We start from the raw sequence: 26545 nt of genomic DNA on the forward strand, positions 1-26545 counted from the left end.
CATGGAAACCCAGAGTTATCCTCAAGATAGCAGCATTTGGAATTTCAGGGCCAGAGAGCTCCTGACACTGAGATGAGCTTACTGTGGAAGTTTTCATCTAGCCCATTCCAGACTATAATGATTACTACGTTCATCTACCCCTGTTGTTCACAATGGGAGAATTACAGAATTTGAAGGGGAAGCATAGAACTATCCAGTACATGCGACTTGTCTAAGTGTAAATGCACAAATTTCAGAATCTGAATTGTTTAAATTTTTGCTGTTTCAACAGATTAAAACAAAAATAACATGGAGCCGGACTTAAAAGTGTTTCAGAAACAAGCTGTCCCTAAGTAAGTAATAACCTGTGTCTGGGATCTGGATATATAACAGAATTTAATTATGTGAGTTTATTAAAAATGGGAAACACAAAATATTATTATATTGGCTTATTATACTATTATTACTGTTATGATTGTTGTAGTGTTATTGTATTACTCATTTGTGTTAATTTAGAAGCAAATGTGATTCTTTCTCAACGTCTTCTGCTGCTTTCCACGCAAACTGGAAAGGTTACTGGTAATTAAGACAGCACATCTTATTGCTTTAGCAAATAACCTACCGATTGTTAGTGATTTAATTTTTTTAGATCCTCACACCTGAACAAAAAGGGGAGGAAATGAAAGCTATACTATCTTCTATTATGATATTAAAAATGATATTTTTTAAAAAGCTGAAGTTGCTAAGCTACAGCACTATAAACTTACACATCACAGCTCTTAAAACATTAAAAAATCTTAGAACCAAGGTTATTAATTTATAAAATCTTTCCTTCCATTGCACAAGTAATAACCACAATTGTTTTTCCCCAGCTTTAAGTGCTCTTCTCATCACAACACAATCATCTTTCTTTGACGTAATCTAAGCTTAGTTCTTTTAGTGTTAATCAAAGGAATCATTAATGCAACACAAAATCTTTCTAAAGAAGGGTAAGGATGAATGAAATTTGGTGTAGGGCCTCATCCCATCCAGCCTGTTCAAGTAACACAGCAATATAAAAATTACTTCCCCATATAGTTTGCTAAATAGAATATTTTTCTGTCATAATTTGGAAATAAAGTTATTACATATTTTTCATATAAAACAGTCTCTTCTAACATTATTACCAAAAAGAAATCCAAGGCAATATGATGCATATCAAGTTTTAAAGTATTTAAAGTAGCAAACCCATGCAAATCGTAGAATCACAGAATCAACCCAGTTGGAAGAGACCTCCAAGATCATCCAGTCCAACCTAGCACCCAGCCCTAGCCAGTCAACTAGACCATGGCACTAAGTGCCTCAGCCAGGCTTTTCTTGAACACCTCTAGGGACAGTGACTCCACCACCTCCCTGGGCAGCCCATTCCAATGGCAAATCACTCACTCTGGCAAGAACTTCCTCCTAACATCCATCCTAGACCTCCCCTGGTACAACTTGAGACTGTGTCCCCTTGTTCTGTTGCTGGTTGCCTGGGACAAGAGACCAACCCCCACCTGTCTACAACCTCCCTTCAGGTAGTTGTAGACAGCAGTGAGGTCACCCCTGAGCCTCCTCTTCTCCAGGCTAAACACCCCCAGCTCCCTCAGCCTCTCCTCATAGGGTTTGTGTTCCAGGCCCCTCACCAGCTTTCTCACCCTTCTCTGGACACATTCCAGCATCTCAACATCTCTCTTGATTTGAGGAGCCCAGAACTGGACACAGTACTTCTTCTGGCACAATAAAATTTTTATAGGATTTGAAAGTGTGCTCTGTTGTACTAAAGAGCAATAAATAGTTTCATGATAGAGACAAATTGCTGCAGTAAAATATTATATACTGAACTGTGTGACCTTATTTTTTTGCCTTTGAGGGGCTTTCTTTTTGTTAGTCATACGAGTGGTAACAAAATAAAAATCTGAATTAAAAAATGTTGCAATTCTTTGGATACTATTTTAACTAATCAGAAACTTATTTCTAGCTTTCAGATCCTGCCTGGCCTTTGTTGTAATCAACTCATGAAATTTCAATCCATTGCAGATGAAACTGGAGGGTGGTTGTTCCAGCAGCTATTTCTTTCCTTTCTTTACAGAAAGAGTCTGGAAGAATAATCTAGAATGCATATCCAGTGAGAGGAGGTGCTCATGTCAGTCTGTGCTGATAAGAAATAAGGCAGATGGTTTTAAAATTAGGGGAGCCTGAATAACAGTGGTGGATATCATGACAATTACATCCCATCTGCAAGGACTCTTAAATCATAAATTATCTATCAACAGATATGCATGATTCTGCGTGGCTGAAAGTTGTTAAACAAATAAGTTGCAGTTCATATAATGGAACTTTGGGATAGAGGATTCTAGTGGTGGATTTTTATCACAGCAGGTTTATAGATTTCTCATTTTGAAAGCAAGTATTCAGCAGGTAAAATTAATTACTGGTCCTAGGAGATGGGTGAAGGATCAATCATTAATGAACGTACTATGCAAGACCAAAATATTTGTCAACATTGTTCTGCTCAGGTTTTGCTTGTATTTTAATAAATATGGCCATACATACTTTCCTATTTGTCAGCAAACCTGAAGTCATGAAGTAGAATGCACGAAGTAGAGGCTGATAAAGTGATCCAAACATTTGTTAAAATGTCCATTTCTAGATTATAACTTTACTCTAAAATGTATGGATAATAATATTCTTTCCACATCTTTAAGGAACAATCAGTAAAAACAGGATCTGTACAGACTTATGAAATAAAAGGCAGATAAAAAGAACTAGAAAGGTCTGGCTGGTACAAAAATAATGCATGATACATGCCTGGAGTTGGTAAAACTTACTGTCTGGATTTTAGTTTGTCTAAATTTGGAAACATTTAAGTTTTACATGAAGATAAATAGTTTTCTATCAATGACAGCAGAGTATGAATCATCTCTATTTTCACCAGTGTGGGAATAGAATAAAAGAAGACTATGAGCTTGCCTACCTCACTTCAAAAATGAGATATTTTGAAGTGTTTTAAGTTGTTTCAAAGTAAATACAAAGTACCAACAAACCATCAAAACCAACAACAAAAAACCCACAAACCAAGCAAGAAAACCAAAAACCTGACACTTGCTTAAGCACAAGTCATTACCTCCACATGTGAAGTGTGATTCCACATTTGATGTATGCATTTTCAGCAAAGTGGGAATGCTGAATGCATATGGATGAAAAATTTGAATGTATTCATACCTCTTTCCTTCATTGGAAAACTTGTTCTTTTTGTGTTTCTTTACCTAATGAAGTGTGAAACAAAATATCACAGAGTTTTGCATATTCCATGTCCAGTGACCAAAATCAATTCTCATGATTGTGATATCTTATGGTGGGTCATATTCTAAGCAGAATAGTTTTCAGTCTTCTCAAAACACTGAATGGACTAAAAGAATAGTTACAGCAGCTAGTAGTATTTCTGTAGTAGATGGAGATAATTGCACATATGTCTTTTTATGCAGATCTTGTTGTAATAAAACAGACACAACACAGAGTAGTTCTGATAGTAGAAGAGCATCAGTAATGTACAGATTCAGGTACAGATTTTCTTTTTCAGGTTATCTAAAGGATCTAGATAAGGAATTAGAGAAAGTGAAGATAGACTGAGAAGCTGTTTTAGAAGGAATTTTTCCTTCCATGGGTCTCTGTCATGTATTTGTGGTTCTAGTTTCAAGAAGTATGACAGAACTGTTGAGAGAAAATTTTCTAACAGCAGCAGCAGAATTTGCCCTGTGGTGGGTGATCAGAGATCATCAGAGGGCTGTAGTCTGTGAAGACAAGCAGAAAGAATTTGGGATGTTCATTCTGGAGAGGAGAAGGCTCTGGGGAGACCTTATAACTGCATTTCAGTATCTGAAGGAAACCCTACAGGAAAGCTAGGGAAGGACTGTTTAGAAGGGCTTATAGCAATAGTGCAAAGGGCAATGGTTTTAAACTGGATCAGGGTAGATTTAGTTTGGACATAAGGAAGAAATTCTTTAGAATGAGATTGGTAAAATACTGAACAAGTTGCACAGGGCCGTGGTTGAGGCTCAGTCCCTGGAGACATTCAAGATCAATGTGTCCCTGTGCAGCCTGCCCTAGTTGGAGGTGTCCCTGCTCACTGTAGGTAGGTTGGACAGGATGACCTTTGCGAGTCCCTTCCAACTCGATGGAATCTGTGAACCTGTGAAGCTGAAAAACATAGATGAAACTTAAGAGGAAAAATGTCAGCCATGGTGGATCTGAAAAGGTAGCCTGATGATCCAGGGTAGAGGCTGCATTTTCACTTGCATAACAGTATTTAGATGATCCATGTGACATACAATAAAGAAAGTACCTATTTCTGAAGGCTAAAACCAGATAGTTGAGTCATTGCCAGTGGTTCACCAAAGTGTTGCCACCTGCCATCGCATGAGGCTAGGAAGGCACAGGTACTTAGGGCACTGTCAAAAAACCAAGAAGGTAGTTCTGATGTAGTATTGCTTCATCTTGTTTTTAAAATCCCATTTTATTATCCACTCAGAAGCAATCAAAGTTTACTGCATCATTAATGCTATTTTAAGATAGGTTTCAGGCATTTGGGAGGGGGGTGTTTTTGTTTTGTACATCAAAGTGTACTACTCATTTGCACTTTGGTTGTTATCATTCTATGACTCCTATTGAATTTTAAATGGCATTTCTAAAAGTTTTAACATTAAAAAGGCATTAAGATTTTTGTGTCTATTTAAAAAACTTTTCTAGGCTTAACATTGACAAAGTTTCAAATATTTGTTGGTATAACAAGTGTTTTTTAAATTTTGCTTTAAAAATATTTTTTACTTAATTGTGAAAGTATAAATCTAGCAATTTTTTTCCAATTTCCTGTACTAATTATCCAAATGAGATATGCAATTTTTAAGCACAAAAAAAATTATGACTTTTAAAGGTCCTTCCAACCCAATTATTCTATGAATCTATGTTAATGAACTCCTTTTTTAGTGTAGTGCAATCAGAAGCTGAGCATGCAGTATATGAAATGCAGAGTGTGTGTGACCAGCACTTGACCCAGAGCACGATCCACAGACAGGTGACTTCAGTGTGTCTGTGTGGGCAGTGAAAGGGCAGATATTTGGAGCACTGGCCAAATATCTGGGATGTGAAAAATTATCAGAAAAGACAGAAATCATTTTAATGCTAGCATTCACATAAAATAGTGATAGCAACTACCAGGATTAAAGCATCTGCTTACGTTAAGGCTTAGTTTGCAGTCATTTACAGTAGTGGGCCATGTTAGTTGGCTTACTGCTCTGTGCTGGTGTGCTAGTTTGAAGCTAGCTAGAATGTTTTGGTGAGAAGAACTAGATCATAGGCTGTGAAAGGAAAACAAGGGTGATGTCTGCTTCCCTCAGAGTCTTGCTGAAGAAGAAACGAAAACATTAGATAACACTCTCGCCATTTTGTCTCACTTTCTGGCTGGGCTGCTGACTGAGCTGCATCTCTCTAACACACCTTCCACTCACCTTTGCTTCTTAACCTCTTGGCTGAACCTCTATTCTTCTTTAGGACTGGGGTAAAGTTGAGAGGGGCAGGGGGAAGGTGCAGGGGTAGTTGAGAGCCCCTCCTGGGGACTCAGGTTTCTGGGAAGGGAGTTGTGCTTCTGTGTCACCTTTTACCTTGTATATTTCTGTATGTAACTGTATATATTGTAAATATCTGCTTGTGTATTGTGCTAGCTGTAAATAAATAGCTTCATTTATATTCCCAGAGCCGGCTGAGACTAGTCTGGGTGATTTCTAAAGTGTGGGGGGGCGGGGAGCACCAAAACCATCACAGATCACAGCTGGCAGCAGGCTCAGCAGTCAAAGGCTCGCTGGCCATAGAGATACTACTTTTGAGTTCATAGCTTAGTTTGTGTTTCATTAAGTGTGGCTCTGATGAAGCAGATTCCTAGTTGTTTGGCATGTTGTCATTTGCATATCCCTCCCAAAAATTAGAATCATAGAACCATTTAGGTTGGAGAAGACATTTAAGACCATCAGATCCAAATGTAAAAGTTCAACTTTATGACAGATACCAAATGGCATTCTATGTTCTTTTTGAGTCTTGACGTCTTCTCCAACACTTTCTAAGATGATGTGGTTACAGGCACACTGCTGTGGTTTGTATCCTTAACTCTTTTGTAAGTTGCTGCTACATTATTCATATGCTGCCCCATCTTTTGTCTCTGTGTAACTGTATGGTAATTATTTCATAAAATAATAGCAATGCTCACATGAAGGAAATAATTATGCTCATTTTAACAAAATCTCATGTCATAGAGATATACAATGGCTCCAAAGTAACTAGCAATCACATGAGCACCTGATGGGCATTGGAAGAAAGTTCCTCACAAGGAGCTAGTGAAATACTGAAACAGGTTGCCTAGAGATGTGGTGGAGGCCTCATCTCTGGAGACATTCAAGGTCAAACTTGATAAGGCCCTGAGCAACTTGATCTAGTTAAAGATGTCCGTGCTCAATGCAGGTAGGGGGGGAGGGGGCGGACAAGAAAATCTTCAAGGGTCCTTTCCAATTCAGACATATTCTATGTGCACACAGAGGTGCATGCAAAGCTCTGTACCATCAGCAGTCAGGAGAATGCCTACCTTTTACATTTTCATAAAGTAAAGAACCAATTAATTTAGAATCAGTGGTTATCACTTCTACTTTTGGGGAAGATGTCAGTAGGATAATATTATTATAAAGAAAAGAGAACATGATCTAATACAAAAACAATGTTAACAGCATTCCAAAATTATTTTAAGTGAAGAAACATATTTATCAGAAGGTTAAATTTATTACAGTGAAAGGTAACAATTTGCAATATATGTTTTGCATCTGTTTAGAAATCAGGAGGAATAGTTAAATTTAGCAAAGATGAAATTGCTGGTTTTATCAACTGGAAATTCAATCTAGGCTTCTAATCAGAACTTGAAAAATAAGAGACTTATACAACAATATGAGGAAATGAAAATTACATCCAGATTGATCTTCAATTCTTCAAGGACTAGTCACTATGACAGATAAAAAGAGTGAAGAGAAAGCAGGTGTACTACGAACAATATAACTGATTGAGATCAGAGACAGTGGACAGTGGAGAAACAACACTGGTTTTATTTGTACCTTCATTTAGATATGGCAGTAATTGGATACACTGATCTCTAAAGCCTTGCAGGGAGAAAAATGCAGAAATTTTTACAATTATCAGAACACCTCATTGAAAATAGTAATTTAAAGATTTTACATAAGAAAAATAAAACATGGCCAATATAAGGTTGCAGCAACTAAAGGTGACACATTTCAATACACGTCAATATGGCATAAAGATCAGGTGAAATGATGTCTTCTAAAGAAAATAATAAAGCTGTATATTACAGACTCTTCTATTTAGAACAAAAATAGTTAAACCAATTAAAACTAGAAGAGGAAACACAGAAAATATTTTAAAAAGCTCTGAAAAACAAGTGGAAAAAAGTAGAAAAGTATCAACAGCTAACTTGTACAAGAACAAAATATGTGTGTTACAAATGACAATTAAAAAATGCATAGAAAAATCTATTTCTAGAAAGTGAAATAAAAGAGATGCTGCTCTTCAAAAGTTAAAAAAAATAATATATTGTTCCTCTGGCTAAAAATAATCAATGAAAAGTTTTCCTGCACTTTAGTAAGATATATGTTCCTTTTGGTACTTAGTATGATAATACTCATATCCAACATTCTATGAGTTCTCAATATACTAAAGATGATTAGAAGTGTGGTTGTGTTGCCAGAGTTGTTTGGTTTTGGTTTGGGTGTTTTTTTCCTTTGGGGTTGGGGGGCAGGGTTTGTGATGGTGGGGTTTTTTTTTGTTGTTCCTGGGTTTGTTTTGTGTTTTTAATTAATTTAATTTCCATAAATATCATGAAGATATCCTGAGATGTGGTGCTGAAGGACATGGTTTCTCACCAGACTTGGGAGAGTTAGATGATGGTTGGACTCAATGATCTTAAAGGTCTTTTCCAACAAAAATGATTCTATGATTCTACCACATCTGCTAAGTATGCTAAAGGCTTTTATTAAAAAAAAAACAACCCACCCTGTCTTCACTAATTCTGGTCTTCTGTCTCAATTTAAATAAACTGAGATTGAATTTGGTAATTGACAAATAACAGATTTTTTTTGGTGATGTGTAATTAATCATAATGATACAAAATAGCCTGTTTTTTTTTATTCCCTATGACTCAATAAAAATTAAGCTTTACAGAAAATTTATGGGCTCATACATTTAGTTAAGCAATTTGTTCAACAACTAATTATTGATTGTTACAGGTCAAAAGCAGATCTGAGTGTTAATGGAATAAAATTCCCCTTATTTTACAGGGAGGAATTAGTTGGGAGTGTACATTGTGTCCTTTATCTTTTTTCCAAACCCCAGAATCCTACATTAGTGGATATTAACCATTAAATCATGAAAACAAAATGTTCAGGTGCATTTCAATAAAGAGTTTTATTTAATTATTATAAAATCTTTAGGTTTTGGTTTTTTTCCCTAACTGGGATGTTTCACTGAATGTCAAATAGATCTATGAGTTCTAGAACAATTCTGACTTTTAAATAAGTCATTGCAAATCTGAAATTCCAGCTATAAGTTTATAGATAGTGAGATATTAACAGTTCAGAAACCAATTGAGGTTAACTGGTCAAAACAGGAGGCAATGGAGGTTTACTCTCCAAAATACTTCAGGGAAAATATCTTCTATATCCTAGAAGGACTGTGTCATTTTGATGAGAAATTGTCATTTGTACAAATGAATTTTAGAGTGCAGCAAGAATTATGCAATTTCTTATATAAAAAAGTATCCAGAGCCAAGTTTTCTATAATCTGTATGCTTCTTGTTTGAATTCTTTCTTATATTCATCATTAAATGGAAAGTTGAAATGGACATGGAATAAAGAAATCTCTACATTAAAATACACCTACATCTTATATGTCTGCTAAATGTTATGTGCCAGGTGATTTAAACATCATTTGACATTGTCCAGACAAGCTTTTGTTTTTGGAATTTATATATGAGTATAATCATAACAGAGCAACTAAGAAAGCAACTCTGACTGCTTTCAGTTTCTGATGGCTCTTCTAATATACCATAAATCATAGAATCATAGAATCAACTAGGTTGGAAGAGACAAGCCATATATATATCACTGTTCTGTTACTTAGGACACATTGCATTCTTAAAACGGTCTAAAAACATTGTCTGTTACTGATAATGACATCATAACATTAGGAATGCCTTCTAAAATTAATCTCAGAAGTTTGGAGGAAATCTAATGTTTATTTTCTGGATGTCATAGAAATCTCTATGAAATCCATCACACAGTCCCTCAAAGACAAGTTCTGTTTCAAAATTCACTCACTTCTGTGCTTTTTAGTAGAATAAAACTTGCTATTATTTTACAAATCACCTTGTTATTTAATTCCATTTTCCACAGATAGCACAGGAAAACAACAGTGTAAAAGCTGAACTAGCAGTTAAGAATTGTGGGTTGCTTTCAAGCCAACTGTTCAGTATGTCCCTCTGACAAACTCTGTTTCCATCATTATGTACCCTTAGTGGAAAGCCCTTTGCTCATAAACAACTTATTATTCCGCTTCTGGTACTCTTGCCCATGGAGGTTTGGGCCTGACTATTTTTAACTCAGCTTATGCTCATTTGACAGTTCATCCCTGACAGAGTTAAAGGATATAAAACAGCATTTAAGATAGACAGAGTCCAGAATATGCTAAATACTCTGATTTTGACTTCAGGTAAAGAGGAACTGATAGATGAAGGTATCATTTAGTTTTCCTTTCTTTGTGATGTTGAAATGTGATTATTTCCATCACAAGCAAAATAAAATTTTAGTAATGTAAATTAAAAATCTGTTTTCTTCCTTAGTCTTTATTTTTATTGGGTTTTTTGTTGTTTTGTTTTTTCGGGGGGGTGGTTTGTTTTTTGATAGAGCTTCTTCATGTGAGACTGATCTTCAGGAATTAGTGCATCAAATTGACATCATAATAAACAGCAAGAAAGTGGAGTGGGAAAGGAAGATGAAAGCTTTAGAAGCAAAGATGGATATCCAGGATCAAGAATTAGCAAGTGTCCAAAGCAAACTGGATCAAAAAGGTCAAGAGGTATTCAAGAATATCACATTCTATAAAGAAAGTATTTATTCTGGTATTTAGTTAATTGTATGCTCTAAATGCACTATAAGGAGACTTACTCATTCTGTCACGTAAAAATACCAAACACCCTTTAAAGGTCACTGATTATCCTTAGTGTTTTGTTTTAAACTGTGCTCCTGTTCTGAAAAGTAATTGTAAAAATGTCATTGGAAGACTCATATTTCCTCTGTTCCCATAAAGTCTAAATCAAATATTCTTGGTTTAACTGTAAAACGGTAATTTAATGTTTTTATTCTAAATGTCAACACTTCGAGTTTCATGAGAAGTGTTACGTGGAAATGTACAGTTCAGACAGTTTCACAAAATTATGCCTTTGTAATTCTGGTTTATATCTGATTTTTATCATTTTACATGACACAGTTTGCACGATAAGGTTATTATTAAAGGTGACTATTTGAATTGTACTACAACTTAGACTTGCTTACCACACTGGAAGCCCTTGTGTAGCTGATGTTGTCCATACCTACAGCTTCATCTGCTTGAATCAGAAGCATCAGTCAAACCTAGCACAGCTCACAGTTCTAGTTCAAGAATTTAGGTGTTTACACATGGGAATTTGGATTTAGGTGTTTACACATGGGAATCCTTGTGTGAGATAGGTGTCTAAACTGCCATCAGGAGTTTTCAATATGAAGTTACACTCCCTAATGTGCAATTACGAGCTTGCTATTAGTTGTTGCAGTCAGACAAGCCAAGAGAATAATTCGGCTAGGCAGTCTTTAAAGCATTGATTTATTTGCCTGTACAGAGATGTTATCTGAAATATTTTATCATATTCTACCTAGCTTCCAGCTGCCCCTCCAGAAAAACACAGGTGTCATGTGTGCTTTGTCACATTTCTCAGATCTCTTTGAAACTCAGATAATTGAAGTTATCTCAAATGGCACTGTACTTAGGGAGCTGAAATGAGTCTATGGTGTCTCCCAATAATTTGTTGCTAAGTAGTTGAAAGTCATTTATGTGATTACACCATCCATTCAAGCAAGATTTTCACAATGGGGCACAGCAGTTCATTTGTATAGCTGAATCAGAAAAACTTTCATTAAATGGTCTTTCATGACAGACTCATACAGTATTATTATTAGATAATAGCACCAGTGTGTAATGAGGTTTTTTTACTATAAAATCCTTTACTTGACATTAATACAGTTTAAGTTTGTGATATCTAGTTTTATTATTGTTACTGAATGAATATGTATTTGCAGTATCTATCTACTTATCTCTTAAGCAATCATATTCCTTCAAAATTTCAAATGACTCTTCCAAAACCAAAGTATTTTTGAACACTTCAGAAAAGGTAAAGTTTAACCCTTATCCCCACTGTAGGTGGGGCTACTTCAACAGAAACTAGAAGACTTGCAGAAAACTAAATATGAAATGGTTCAAAATTATGAAACTCAGCTTCAAGTGCTGCAATCCCAAGTAAGAAAACATTAATTTCATTATTTTATGATTGTAGTATAATGAGTTTATGCATGCCTAATAGTACATATACCTTATGGATTTGGGTAAGATGAATCATGTCATACAAATAAGGATGACTACATCATCCTACCAAGCTCCATTATTATTTCTGCACTGTCCAAACTTTTTGGATGGATTCTAATGTGATCACAGCATTTGTTATGGAGACAAATAATTGATTTCCTGACTTGGGACTGATAAACTAAAACTCGTTGGTGAATGAATAAAATAAATAAATAGATTAATGTTAACAAGAATCAAGGGCTCCAACCATGATGTCCAAGTCCCAGAGGGCAAAAGTAAGGACTGGGAGAAAGAAGATCTGCCCACTAATAATTGAAGATCATGTTCATGAGCACCTAAGGAAAAAAGGCTAAGAGAATCAGGGTTGTTCATCCCAGAGAAAAGGCTCTTGGGAGATCTTACTGCAGTCTTAGAATACTTAAAAGGGGCTTATAAGAAAGCCAGAAGAAGACTTTTCACCGAGACCTGTAGTAATGGAAGGGACAATGACTTCAAGCCAAAAGACTTAGCTTGTACATACAGAGAAAATTTTTGTAATCTGAGGATGGTGACACAGGGGCAAATTGCCCAAAGTTGTGATGCCTCATCACTGCAAGTGTTCAAGTTCAGGTTGAACAGAACTTTGAGCAACCAAATGCAGTGAAAGAAGTCCCTGCCCACAGGAGAGGAGTTGGAGTAGGTGATCTGTAAAGTTTCCTTTCAACCCAAACCATTCTCTGGTTTTCTATGATTCTGTGGTTCCATTTGGCTTTGTTTGCTCTGTGCCTGCATTTTTGTTTCTTCATTAGTTTACACTACAATCACAAGTCTGAGACAACTTCAGTCTATTCTGTTTCTCAGATTTTAACAAGTTAACATACACAATTCTATATTTTTTTTCCTACTCTTCTACTACTTCCTTCACTGGTTTCTTCTACCATAGATTTGGTGTTATAATTAAAAGTTTACAGTCATAGGGGACACAGTCTCAAGTTGTGCCAGGGTAGGTATAGGCTGGATATTAGGAAGAAGTTCTTCACAGAGAGAGTGATTTCCCATTGGAATGGGCTGCCCAGGGAGGTGGTGGAGGCACTGTCCCTGGGGGTCTCCAAGAAAAGACTGGATGAGGCACTTAGTGCCATGGTCTAGTTGATTGGATAGGGCTGGGTGATAGGTTGGCCTGGATGATCTTGGAGGTCTCTTCCAACCTGGTTGATTCTATGATCACCTGTATCATAGAATCATCTTGGATTGCATAAATTGGACATTATTATTTTTCATTTAGAGGTGAATGAAATCCACCTCTATCAATCTAATCCACTCACATCCATCAAATTAATATGGTGTAACTTGCTTTTAATGATATATTGTCTTTAATTCATTTTTTTTCTTTTATATATATGAAAATTCATTGAACAAGTATTTCTATGAGTAAGCAGAGAATGTTTTCTTTGTTATGTACTTAACACTTTAGATCATTTGGGAAAGTAGGTAGAAACCCAGGCTATTTTATAGTTTACACAAATTACAGAACATTACACAGGAAAAGAAACTACATCTGAGCATGGTTATTCACAGAATCACATAATATTAGAGCTTGGAAGGGACCTCCAGGGATCATTGAGTCCAATCCCCCTGCCAAAAGCAGGATCCCCTAGGATAGTCTGCACAGGGATGCATCCAGGTGGGTTTTGAAAGTCTCCAGAGAAGGAGACTCCACAACCTCTCTGGGTTGCCTGTTCCAGTGCTCTGTCACCCTCACTGTAAAGTTTCTCCTCATGTTGAGGTGAAACTTTGTATGTTCAAGTTTGTATCTATTGCTCCTCATCTTATTACTGTGCAATATCTTTTCAATTACTATTGAAAATATAATCAGCATAAAATGAAACAGGTGTGATTTTTTTCATGTAAGTTGTAAGGCACATTTAGCCATGTGGTACTGTCCCCCAGAATATATAGAATATCTCCTTTTTCATATTCTTTTACATTTTCTACAATGTTTTCTTAATTTTTGTGTTTATAACCACATGCTAAAAGTGACTGGCTTGATAAGAATTTCATTGAAATTGAGTTTTTATTAACTTGAAACTCCAGGTCTTCATTCATAACAACTTTTTATTTCAAAGTTGTTGATTACCCTATGGAAGGTCCTTTCCATAGGCAAATGCAATCTGTTTTCTCTTAGCACTCTTAGTCACTTCCTAACCTACAAACTTCTCTCTCTAAACCTGATTATACTTCTTGCCAAAATTCTCTTTTTAGTTACCATGCAGACCACCTAAATTTTCTTTCTGCTTCCTCATTGCTGCTTCTTTTTTTTTTTTTACATTCTGGTTGGAAAAGACCCTCAGGCTCATCAAATCCAACCATTATCCCTACTTTACAAAGTTCACCCTTAAACCATATCCTCAAATACCACATCCAAACAACTTTTAAACACATCCAGGGTTGGTGACTCAACTACCTCCCTGGGCAGCCCATTCCAGTGTCTGACCACTGTTTCCATGAAAAAATGTTTCCTAATGTCCAATCTAAACCTACCCAGTCACAGCTTGAGGCCATTCCCTCTTGTTCTATCACTATTTACCTGTGAGAGGAGACCAGCAGCAGCCTCTCCACAGCATCATTTCAGGTAGCTGTAAACAGCAATGAGGTCTTCCCTCAGCCTCCTCTTCAAACTGAACATCCCCAGCTCCTTCACACACTCTTCATAAGATTTATTCTCCAGGCCCTTCACCAGCCTTATTGCTCTTCTCTGCACTCACTCCAGCACCTCCACATCCTTCTTGTAATGAGGTGCCCAAAACTGAGCACAATACTCAAGGTGTGGCCTTACCAGAGCCAAGTACAAGGAAACAATCAACTCCCTAGCTGTGCTGAGCACAGCATTTCTAATACCAGCCAGGATGCCATTGGCTTTCTTTGCTGCCTAGGCACACTGCTTGTTCATATTGAGTAGTTTGCCTCTTACAACCCCCAGGTCCCTTTCTACCAGACAGCTTTCCAGCCATACTTCCCCAAGCCTGTCATGTTGCTTGGGGTTATTTTGGCCCAAATGTGGGACCTGGCATTTGGCCTTGTTGAAGCTCATCCCATTGACAGTGGTCCATTGATCCAATCTATCCAAGTTCCTCTGTAGCATCTCCCTACCCTTCTGCAGGTCAACACTTCCACCCAGCTTGGTGTCAAAATAACTGATGACATAGTCTATGTTTTCATCGAGGTCATCAATAAAGATGTTGAACAGAAGTGGTCCCAACACTGAGCCCTGGAGGACACCATTTGTGATTGGCTGCCAGCTGCATTTAACTCTATTGACCACCACACTTTGGGCCCTTTCATCCAGCCAGTACTCTATCCAGCAGACCTGTGCTTGTCCAAGCCATGAGCACTCAGTTTGGCCCTGAGAATTCTGTGGGGAACAGTGTCAAAGGCTTTTTGGAAGTCTAGGTAAACAATATCCACAGCCTTTTCCTCATCCAGTCGTCGAGTCATCTTGTCATAGAAGGAGATCAAGTTTGTCAGGCCCTTCACGAATCCGTGCTGACTGGGTCTAATTCCCTGGTTGTTCTCTATATGGCATGTAATAGCCCTTGAGATGTCCTGCTCCATGACATTCCCTGGTACTGAGGTCAGAGTGGCAGGTCTATAGTTTCCCTTCATGCACAAAGTTTGGATTACCCTTAAGAGTAGCTTTTTCCCAATCTATGCCTTCAAACATTTTCTTTCCTGTCAGTCATCCTATTTATTTCACCAAAGACTTCAGTGCTGGTGACATTCACATTTTTGTTTCCAGTTCCTATTCTCATTTCATCAAGTCATATTCAGAATCATAGAATCATAGATTGGTTTTGGTTGAAAGAGACCTCCAAAGTTCATCTGCCCAATCCCCCTGCCGTGAGCACAGACATCCTCCACTAGATCAAGTTGCCCAGAGTCTTGTTGAATGTGACCTTGGATATCTTCAGGGATGGGGCCTTAACTACCTCCCTGGGCATCTACCTGTTCCAGAGTTCCACTATCCTCGTGGTAAAAAGCTTGCTCCTAATGTCCAACCTTAATCTATTCCTCTCTAAAACCATTGACTCTTGTCTTACCACTGCAGGCCTTTGCAAACAGTATCTCTCCATCCTTCTTGTAGGCCCCCTTCAGGAGCTGGAAGGGTGCTATTAGGTCTCCCTGGAGCCTTCTCTTCTCCAGGCTGAACAACCCCAGCTCCCTCAGCCTGTGCTTGTAGGAGAGGTGCTTCAGCCTGCTGATTGTTTTCATGGCCTTTCTCTGGGCCAGCTCCATCAGGTCCTTGTCCTTCTATGTTGAGGGCCCCAGACCTGGATGGTCTCACTCCAGGTGAGGTCTTAAGTGTGGAAGTGCTGTCTGTCAGAACAATTCCAAGCACATATGCTAGCAGTAGGACTATCCCACTCTGCTCCAGCATTTACCTCACCTCCTTAGTGAGTTTCTCCCTTAAATTACAGCATGGCAACGTTAACAACAAAATTACTTCAGTGTCCCCGATTCTTAGCTGCACAAAGCCTTATCTAAAATAGAGAGCTTCCTGACAATATGAATCTTTGCCTTATCTGCTTTGTCTGCCTTCTTTTGTTTTTTAATCCACAGTTGAAAGTTATACTTTCTTCTGCACAGTATATCATAAAAGCTACGATTTTGGACAAATGGTGCATTACTATTTACCAGCAGCATTATATCTTTCTCTGCAGAGGTATTCTTAAAATCCCTCCCAATTTTTGTTCCTTCCTAATCTTGGTAGAAAGGATCACTTTTTTCTAGCTGTCAGAATGCTAGTCTGTTCAGAAAAACCTTCTCTGATACACTGCTTCTGTGGTCCTCTCTGCATTTTACCCTTGCTGCTGATAATAGCAGCAGTTTAATGAGCAACATTCCCACTGAACTTGTTGTGTGCAATAAATCCTGTATTTTTCTTTGTACTGAGCTTGGCTCAGATGGAGTTAGTTCTCCCCATAGCATCTTTTGTAGTGCCGTGGTTTGTAGTGGTAGCTGGAAGGGTGTTGATAACACAACCAGTGTTTTGGCTAATGATGAGCTGTGCTCACACAGCACCCAGGCTGTGCTTTTCCAACATGCCCTGCCCCCATCAGTAGGCTGGGGGGGAGGGAGGCAAGATCCTGGGAGGGGACTCAGCCAGGCTAGCATAACCAAACTCACCAAAGCAGTATTGTATATCATATGATGTCATCTCAGATATAAAAGCTAAGGCAAAGAAGTGAGGAGGAAAGAAGTAGGTGAGGGGGAACATTTGTTAATGGTGTCTGTCCTCCAGATCAGACACTACATGTCTTGAAGCCCTGCTGGACATCACCTGCTGATGGGAAGCAGAGAACAGTATTTTTGTTTGCTCTTGCTTTCATGCATGTCCTTTCCTTGTGTTTTTGCCTTATTAATCTGCTCTTGTCTCAACCCATGGACTTCTTGTTATATTTTCCCTTTCCCCTGTCCATCTGAGAAGGGGAGTGATAAATTTGCTTTGGTGGGCATCTGGACCCCAGCCAGGGCCAAACCACCACGTTTTTGTATTAGGGAAATAATTCCTGATATGTAATCTGAATGTCTCAAGCCACACTGCTGTGCCAATCTGCAACACCTTGTTGTTATTATTAAACAGCAATTATGAACTTGAGGGAATCACCTTCATTATTTGTTTCCTTATTTTTTTTCCCTGTGTAGGTGCTTAGTAACAGAAATCCCTCAGAAGAAGTACAAGAATCCATACTTGCTTTAAACACTTGAGCAAGTATTTGACTCAGTTAGACATTCAAAAGCTCAATGTCTGCATCTGAGGTACCCCAGACTCCCTTTAGAAGCAGTGGAGGGAAATGGACACTCAGAATATAATTCATGTCAGTGTATGATGAGAATTTAAGATAGCTGAAGTGACTAAGCATTCACTGGCAGCGTTTTGTAATGGAGAGCAGCTCAGGCTTGGATGTCTAATTTTCAGGAATCTGGGTTTAGGTGAATTCTACCACTGAATTCACTTCTTTTTTCCCCCTTCTTTCCCAATTATACAACATGAAAATAGAACTACTTGGACCTTATTTTTAAAGTAAATATCTAGCACTGAATGAAAGGATTCTTGACTTTGAGTCTAGTTTCAAGACTCTGTCTGAAATATCCTGCTTGCATTCAATGAGTCTAATACTCAAACTGAATGCTCTCATTTTGGCTATCTGTTCCCTTTTAGACTGGTGGATGCTGTATTTCCTAGCTTTTTTAGCATGAACAGTCCAATTACCTCATTGGAAGTAACTTCTTATCCAGACAGTAGTTTCTTAGAGTGGTTAATATAAAGATAAGATTTAACAGTGGAGGGATTTTGGGGTAGACAAAAAACTTTATATCACAGTCAGAAATGTTCATGTCATATATACCTGAATTTAAAGGAAGAAAACAAGATAAATTATCAGTATTCTTAGTTATAAGCTTCTTTTCTACTCAACATTCTTTGCAATGTTCTTTTCACTTGACTTGCCTTTGCCTCAGGACCATATTTTTAGTGTTTTGTTTGCTTGTTTGTTTTTGTCAGTATCTTTGATTTCCCTTTTTTTTTTTTTTTTCCAAACCTAGATGTACATCTGTGGCAGTTTGCTGTATCAAACCTGTTGACAGCTCTTTTGCTTGTACAATATAGCTAACTGTTGATCAGACCATCCATTTGCCTGAAGAGGCTAATACTGTCTGAAGAGGCTGGTACCTTCTGTTGGTACTGTTCTTTCTCTGCCTCTGCCTTCTTTGTCTCTGATTCCTAAGCCAAGATTTCATGGTAAGCTCAATAATCAGAAGAGCATTTAGTGTCTAACTCTTACAGACACTCTTTAGTACTTAGTGATCAAGAAGAATGCAATCATCACACACACTGCGATTCCGTGATGCTGTGATAATATTTTGTCTCTTTTAATGATGAAAAAGAAACATCCGAGTTTAAAACAGATGATGATCTTCAGAGGTCCCTTCCAACGCCTACCATTCTGTGACTCTGTGGTAATCCTTCAGCCTGGCTGGTGTAGCACCCTTTAAAAATGTCAACACAAGATGGCAGTAAACAAGTATAGAACGTGTCACATAAACACTAGAGGAAATGACACTACGAATGACAATGCCATAAATAACTACAGCAGAATTAAGTAGCTGTCAGGTCAGCTCGTGTGAAAAGTTGGTTAACAGTTCTGTGAGAGCTTAGTCTTGTCCATCTCTATGAAATTAGCTTTATTGATTGATTGTTACATTGATTAAACATTTAGAATAGCCAAAGCTGCAGTTGGCCGTTCTGGTTTAAAGAAAACTCTGACCACATGGTCTTGTTTGATTTACTCTGCATGTTCAACTCTGCTTTCATTTTTAGTTCTCAAAGTTGAGACATAGTTATGAAAAGTTACAGTCACATCACTTAAAGCAAAAAAAGCTTGAAAGTAGAGAAAAACATGAGAAAAGCCTGGAGACACCACCTGAACTCAGAAATTTATGTAAGAACCTGGAGGTAAGAATACTTTGTTATTATATTCTAATTTTAATAGGTCTTTAGAACTACCTTGTGATTTCCACTTGTAAACTTTAATTTCCTAATAATTTTAGGAAAATTGCATCATTTTCTTCCTCTAGCAAGAAAAGACACATAGTTTAATATTCAGATTTTGTTCTTTTATAGAAGTTTTATTCATGTTTTTAATGGTTTTATGAATTAATATAGGTAATTTTCTTCATGAGTGTAGCTATTAATAGATATGTTTAATAAATGTGTACTAGACATTATAATCTGCTGAGGCATGAGACCTTATACATATACAGGATACTGTTACATAATACCTACCATTAATTCAACTTTTATAGACCTCAGGACAACTTTGACTATGTAGGGCTAGATAGAAAAAATAGTCAGTATTAGAAACCTGTTATATACATATCTTGGAAGCACCAGTGTGCTTGAGGCAACCCACAGCCTTGATCCCTGCATGACAGATGAGGAAGGGTTAGGCACTTAAAAACACTCTCCACAGGATCCAGCACCCTGAGTGTGATGAGATGCTGAGGACAAGATTTGGTCGCACTCACAATCCCTATGGACACAGTATGGATTTTAGTAGATTTAGTCTAGGCTACATTTACTGCTGCAAAACTTACATCTAATCTCATTCCTTATAATCAAGTGATGTAATCTCTAGCTGTACTAGTTTTTGCTGCTTTTTTAACTTATCCAATAAATTTACCAATATCCTGTGCAAAGTGAAAGAATCTCAAAAAGAAAGAACTGCAGAGCTTGTTGGAAAATAGCATTTATTAGGTAGAAAATTAACAAGGGAATATCCTGGTCCAGTTTCTGTCTGGAGGGAAGATTGTTGTACTGAGTATTCCACATACTGGGGAGAATAGTTTTAATCACTACTCTGCTGAAGGAAAGAAGTATCACCAAAAACCTGTTTGTATTTTCTTTGGCCATCATTTGTAAAGAGCATCATAAAGTAGTGTGTGCTTTGAGTGTTGACTGAACTGTCCTGTATCAGGAACAGTGTGCCCAGTAGGACAAGGGAAGTTATTCTTCCCCTGCACTCAGCATTGGACAGGCCACAGCATGAGTCCTGTGTCCAGTTCTGGGCCCCTCAGTTCGAGAGAGATGTTGAGATACTGGAACATGTCCAGAAAAGGGCAACAAAGCTGGTGAGAGGCCTGGAACACAGCTCTGTGAGGAGAGGCTGAGGGAGCTGGGGGTGTTTAGCCTGGAGAAGAAGAGGTTCAGAGGTGACCTCATTGCTGTCTACAACTATGTGAAGGGAGGCTGTAGCCAGGTGGGGGTTGCTCTCTTCTCCCAGACAACCAGCAACAGAACAAGGGGACACAGTCTCAAGTTGTGCCAAGGGAGGTCTAGGCTGGATATTAGGAGGAAGTTCTTGCCAGAGAGAGTGATTGGCATTGGAATGGGCTGCCCAGGGAGGTGGTGGAGTCACCATCCCTGGAGGTGTTCGGGAAAAGCCTGAATGAGACACTTAGTGCCATAGTCAAGTTGATTGGATAGGGCTGGGTGCTGGGTTGGCCTGGATGATTTTGGAGGTCTCTTCCAACCTGCTTGATTCTATGATTCTATGCATTGGGTCCTGTAGGCAAACTAAGCAGAGGAACACAGTTGAAAGTGAGAGTTAGTTGCCTAGCTGCTATGCATTGTGAAAACTTACAGGTTTATGATGTAGATTTATGTAAAGTTATGATGTAGGTTGATGTAAATTTCAGATGTCCGTTGTTTAGACACTTTGAGAACTTCATAATCAGAAATGTAAGATCTAGTAGAATTTAAGTACTTAAGCTGCAATTAAGATTTAGAATCTTTATTTTGAACTTGTGTATGTTCTATATTATATAATACACAGGACTAATTTCTGCAACCTTCATGTGACTGGTACTACATAACAGATCACATAGCAGACACATCTCTACATCACATTGCTGCCTATTCCACATGGAAGAGTCCTTGCCCTCAGAAAAGCTACTATGATTTGGACTGCAGCACTGCTGCCAGCATCTACTATGACAAGAATAAAAAATGGTTTATACATCTATTGTTGACTAAACATATCACTACCACAAAACTGTCTGATCCAGCTAATTTAAGAATGACCTCACTTAAGATTAAAATGTGAAAATAATGTAACACAGTGCTATAATTTGATTAATTATGCAGTATGAAAAATGAGTGCTTGGAATATATTCAGCAAATTCTACTATTCAGGAAACAATTATTTTGTTGAAAATCTACTGAGCTCAGCAGTGCTTTAGTAAGGCCTTGAACCTGCAGTTCTCATTAAGTAATCTGAAGCTCCATTTGTATCACATTGCATAAAATGGGAAGATGTTTATTGCCATAAAGTGCCAAAACAGATACTAGGACAGCCATAAAAAAACCCTTGTATTTATCTATGCTGGAAGGCATCCAATTATTTTTCTTTAGCAAATAAATTCTTATTTTTCAAAATTTAGGTATTACAACAGCTTATAATAATTATCTTCTTTTTCAAACCAATATTTCTGTTGTGAAAAAGAAAGTTCTCATAACAGCTTATACATATACAGTGAAAACTATAATAAAACAGTATAGTATTATTTTGCTGCTGCTTCTTCAGATTAAAAGAGCAACAGTTCTAGTAACTGGAATTCTACTTATTTTATAGCATACTGCCTTTAAAGTCTTAGTTGTGAAAATATAAGATCTGGTATATTTTAAGAGCAAATTCAGAGACTATAAATAGGAATATAAGAGCCAAAGCAAACTCGGGATTAAATAAATCTAACAATTTATTAAACAATTATTTTGTTTAAACTAGATGAACTCCCATCCTTGAGGGTATTCAAGGTGAGGCTTGACAGGGCTCTGGGCAACCAGTCTAGTTGAGGATGTCCTTGCTGATTGCAGGGGTGGTTGGACTAGATGATCTTTGGAATCATAGAATCAACCAGGTTGGAAGAGACCTTCAAGATCATTCAGTCCAACCTATCACCCAGATCTATCCAGTCAACTAGACCATGGCACTAAGTGGCCCATCCAGTCTCTTCTTGAACACCTCCAGGGAAGTCCCTTCCAGCCCAGACCATTCTATGATTCTGTGAACTCATGAAGGAGGTGCAGCAATCATAAAGAGGGCAAGAAGTAACATTTATCCTGTAGCTGCTGTCCTCCCCCCAAAAAAATCTAAACAAAACAAATGAACAAAAAAAAAACCACAAAGCAAACAAAAGTCCTCAACAAACCAATTCAACAGAAACAACAAAGAACCAACCAAACCAAACAACAACAAAAAAAACACCACCCCAAGCACTCAAAACATTTGTCCTAATATTAAGGGTTTGATGCTCTGATGACTACTCTACCTAACACCAACATAGCTTTAATGTCACAAGAACTATCCTCCAATTAAATGAGTGTATTATGGTCATAATTCTATGTTCTACATTGTAGTCATAACTCTAAATTCTACAGTAAGGGAAGTGATTTAAAATAGTTTGTAATTTTTATTCAGTAATAAAGCTTACTGTACTTTTTTTTTTCAGATTAAAAGCCCTTAGGACTGATTTTTTTTTTCTGGCTGGGATGTTTGGATAGCTGTTTTATAGATCTGTTTTCCTTACCTTCTTCCCAAAATCATGGAGAGATCATGTATTAATTTAAAATGTAGTTTTTTCTTAGGACTATGCAAATTACAAAGCTATTTAGATTAAGGGGGAGAAAAATTTTCCTGTATTTACTAGCCTTGTTTTGCCATCTTTCAGGAATTTAAAGCAAAATCAAGAGAATGGGATAAGAATGAGACAATTTACCAGAATTATTGTATTTATTTAGATACTCAACAAAAATTGTTGTCTGAGAAATGTAATGAATTTCAGGTAAAAGTCCTACCTTCCCTCTTCAGGAAGAAAATTATCTGGTAGCTCAGGGTTAGACTAGGTCATAGAATCATAGAATTGACCAGGTGGGAAGAAACCTCCAAAATCATCCAGTCCAACCTATCCCCCAGCCCTATCCAGTCAACTAGACCATGGCACTAAGTGCCTCAGCCAGTCTGTTTTTGAACACCTCCAGGGACGGCAACTCCACCACCTCCCTGGGCAGCCCATTCCAATGGCAAATCACTCTCTCTAATGAACTTTGGAGGTCCCTTCTGATCAAACCATTCTATGATTCTGTAGTGAATCTGACAATACTTGGATACATTAAGTAAGGCAAACACATGTAGAAACACCTAATGACACATACAGTGATTTTTCTTTTCTCCTTCAAATGAGAAAAATAAGAGTTTCATCATGAAAATTACATTTTTTGGTTGCTTTAAAGAAAACCTGCAAGAAGCAGTACATATTCATTCTTACTTATTAACTATACTGTGGAGATACTTTTCTATGCTATTTCTAACATGCAATTAATTCTGATGATCCAAGTAAGTAGTAACTGCCATTACTATATTGACTGAAAAATAAAGTTCTCTCAAATCTAAGAGAGGATCATAATTATACATCAAAGTAATTTATGCAGCTAAATGAATTTCTATGCACTACTCCAAAAATCACACTTGGAATTGTTTGTTGGATCACTTATCCCTTTTTTAATCACATTTTTCAACCTCCACAATTCCACTCGTTTCTTGGTTGACTCTGTGATTCTTTTTCACTTGCCAAATTGCTTATTATGTTTTATATATAGCCTATTGATCTTGCATATTTTACTGACTTAACGATGGCTTGATGAACTTGATACAAAAAAATTAGAAAATAACTTACAAATTAACTGGGCCAGCAGACAACTTGGAAATTAGGTAAAGGGAAGCCAATTACATTGCTGCCTGATAATCCCCTTTTCTACTGTTATTGAGATCATTGGATCTTAATCTAGTGGAATGCTTCCCTAGCAATTGGTCTGAGACTCTTTGCCCGTATCCAAGGATATCAGTCAAGTTTTGGATTTAGATGCTGAAAGCATTGTATTGCAACTATTGCACTTCCATACAAGTGTGCTAAAAAAACATGGTTTGACTAGACAAAACTGTTGTCTGATGCATGTTGATTGTGCAGATGAGATAAAGCACAGTACTGAGGGTGACCATCTACGTTTTTCTGTTGAGGTTTTCCCTGTCCTCAGCAGATTTTCTTTGAAGACTGTTTTCTTCACAACTTTAACATAACACTGACCAGTTTATTAAATGGAAGTCTGGTGGGCTGTTACCCTTAAACTGTTTCAAAAGTATTAACTGAACCTATGTCTGTATCTCAAATTCTTCCCCTGTACTCAGCACTGGTCAGACCACACCTTGAGTACTGTGTCCAGTTCTGGGCCCCTCAGTTCGAGAGAGATGTTGAGGTGCTGGAACATGTCCAGAGAAGGGCAACAAAGCTGGTGAGGGGCCTGGAGCACAAATCCTATGAGGAGAGGTTGAGGGAGCTGGGCCTGTTTAGCCTGGAGAAGAGGAGGCTCAGGGGTGATCTTATTACTGTCTACACCTACCTGAAGGGGCATTGTAGCCAGGTGGGGGGTGGCCTCTTCTCCCAGGCAACCAGCAATAGAACAAGGGGACACAGTCTCAAGTTGTGCCAGGGTAGGTCTAGGCTGGGTATTAGGAAGAAGTTCTTCACAGAGAGAGTGATTTCCCATTGGAATGGGCTGCCCAGGGAGGTGGTGGAGGCACTGTCCCTGGGGGTCTTCAAGAAAAGCCTGGCTGAGGCACTTAGTGCCATGGTCTAGTTGATTGGATAGGGCAGGGTGCTAGGTTGGCCTGGATGATCTCAGAGGTCTCTTCCAACCTGGTTGATTCTATGATTCTATGATTCTATGAATCAGTTTGCAGAGGGAGTCTCATGTTGTATTTTCCACAGGATGCTTTGACATTTTGATACGCCAGACTCTGTAACTTAGATGTCGTGGGGACCTTAATTTGTTATCTACAGAAATGAACTTCACCTGCAGGCATCTTTTTGGCTTTTGTATTTGATATGCAGCCAGTGGTCGGTTCTATTTAGGTGTTCAGCCAACACAAATTATGGGAACATAGTCAGTAGACACCTAAAGCTGTCTGAAGCATGCACTTTGCAGTCCTTGTCAGTGAAATATGGTATTTGTAACCCTATTGAATTTTAATATGTATTTGCTTCCTTGGCTTGATTTCTGCATGTGATATATAGTTTCCCAGTTATATTTTCCTGTCATTTTTCAGCTAATTCTCAGTCTTCTGAAAGATTATTGCTGATTGTTAATCTTCCAGTAGAGGGATCGGTGTGGATAGTTTTTTAAACAGCAAAAACAGTCACCATAGTAATTATGATTCTTTGCAATGCCTGTGAATGCACAAATACCACTAATACCACCAGATTTTCTGAAGTATTTGGGTTAGAATTTTAGTGCAAGAAACTGAAGGGCATGTGGGACTCTGTAGAATGTACAAATGATTCTTCCCTGAGTTTAAGGATAATATCAAAGTACAGTTCCTGTAGTAACTGAGCTGTTTGTACATGAACTGTGTAATGCTAGCTCTCTAGTCAAAGGTTAATACCTATCCTGAGGCACACACACACAACGGCTGAGTTCAGTAAATCAAAGAACATTTCTCTCAAATTATTTTTTACAGGTAGCTGCTTTGACTAGGTCATCATAATCACCTTCTTCACATTTGAGGCTAATTAACATTAAGTGTAAAGGAAATACACAACAGAAGAGAAAAATCCTTGAAAAAATTCTGTGCCCTTGAAAGTTTCTGAAAGATTTCTTTTTTTTTTTTTTAACAGAGGGCAAGGACCATGAGATTGAGAAAAGGAGTTATCCCTTAGAGAAATAATGCAAACTTCTTGGTGAGGAGGGGAAATTAATTCATGTGAGACGATAGTTTCCAAAATTAATACTGTTTATTAATTTTGCTACTCAGAACTTTCACCACCCCTGACCACTGATTTTAATAATATTTCAGTTCTTACACGGTCATGGAAACATTCTATGGATAATATCTACATCTAGTAATAACCAGCAACATATATAAACATTAATTGAACTAGAAGAAGAGGTTCCGCAGTCAAATGCCACTTGTGGTCAATATGCTGCTTGCCCAATGGGTGGGCTCAAGGAGCTCTTTCTGCTCTATGGCAGAAGGCAACAGAGAATTACAAAGAGGCATATAAGCATTTACTCACAAATTATGGTTACCCACTCACGGGGGCTAGCCACAGTCCAGACAGTGCCCAAATGCTTTCAGGGGACTCTGTCTTGTTGGACGTTGAGGCTTGAATCTTCCTGGCTCTTCGGGAAAGGATGCAGACAATCTCTGACCTCATTGTCCTGGCTTCTTCTGGATGATCT

The 26545-nt window shown here is 37.8% G+C and overlaps 1 protein-coding gene across 1 annotated transcript in view; it reads left to right on the forward strand.

The window, feature by feature from the left end:
- The first annotated feature begins 288 nt into the window (after window positions 1-288).
- Window positions 289-26545, forward strand: part of DEUP1 (deuterosome assembly protein 1) — a 60736-nt gene continuing 34479 nt past the window's right edge. Inside the window, exons 1-5 of the mRNA XM_064140513.1 lie at window positions 289-332; window positions 10005-10176; window positions 11554-11649; window positions 19073-19207; window positions 22981-23094. Coding sequence (XP_063996583.1) covers window positions 289-332; window positions 10005-10176; window positions 11554-11649; window positions 19073-19207; window positions 22981-23094 — 561 coding nt within the window. The remainder of the gene's footprint in view (window positions 333-10004; window positions 10177-11553; window positions 11650-19072; window positions 19208-22980; window positions 23095-26545) is intronic.

This window comes from Pogoniulus pusillus, chromosome 3, assembly GCF_015220805.1.
Source record: "Pogoniulus pusillus isolate bPogPus1 chromosome 3, bPogPus1.pri, whole genome shotgun sequence".
NCBI lineage: Eukaryota > Metazoa > Chordata > Aves > Piciformes > Lybiidae > Pogoniulus > Pogoniulus pusillus.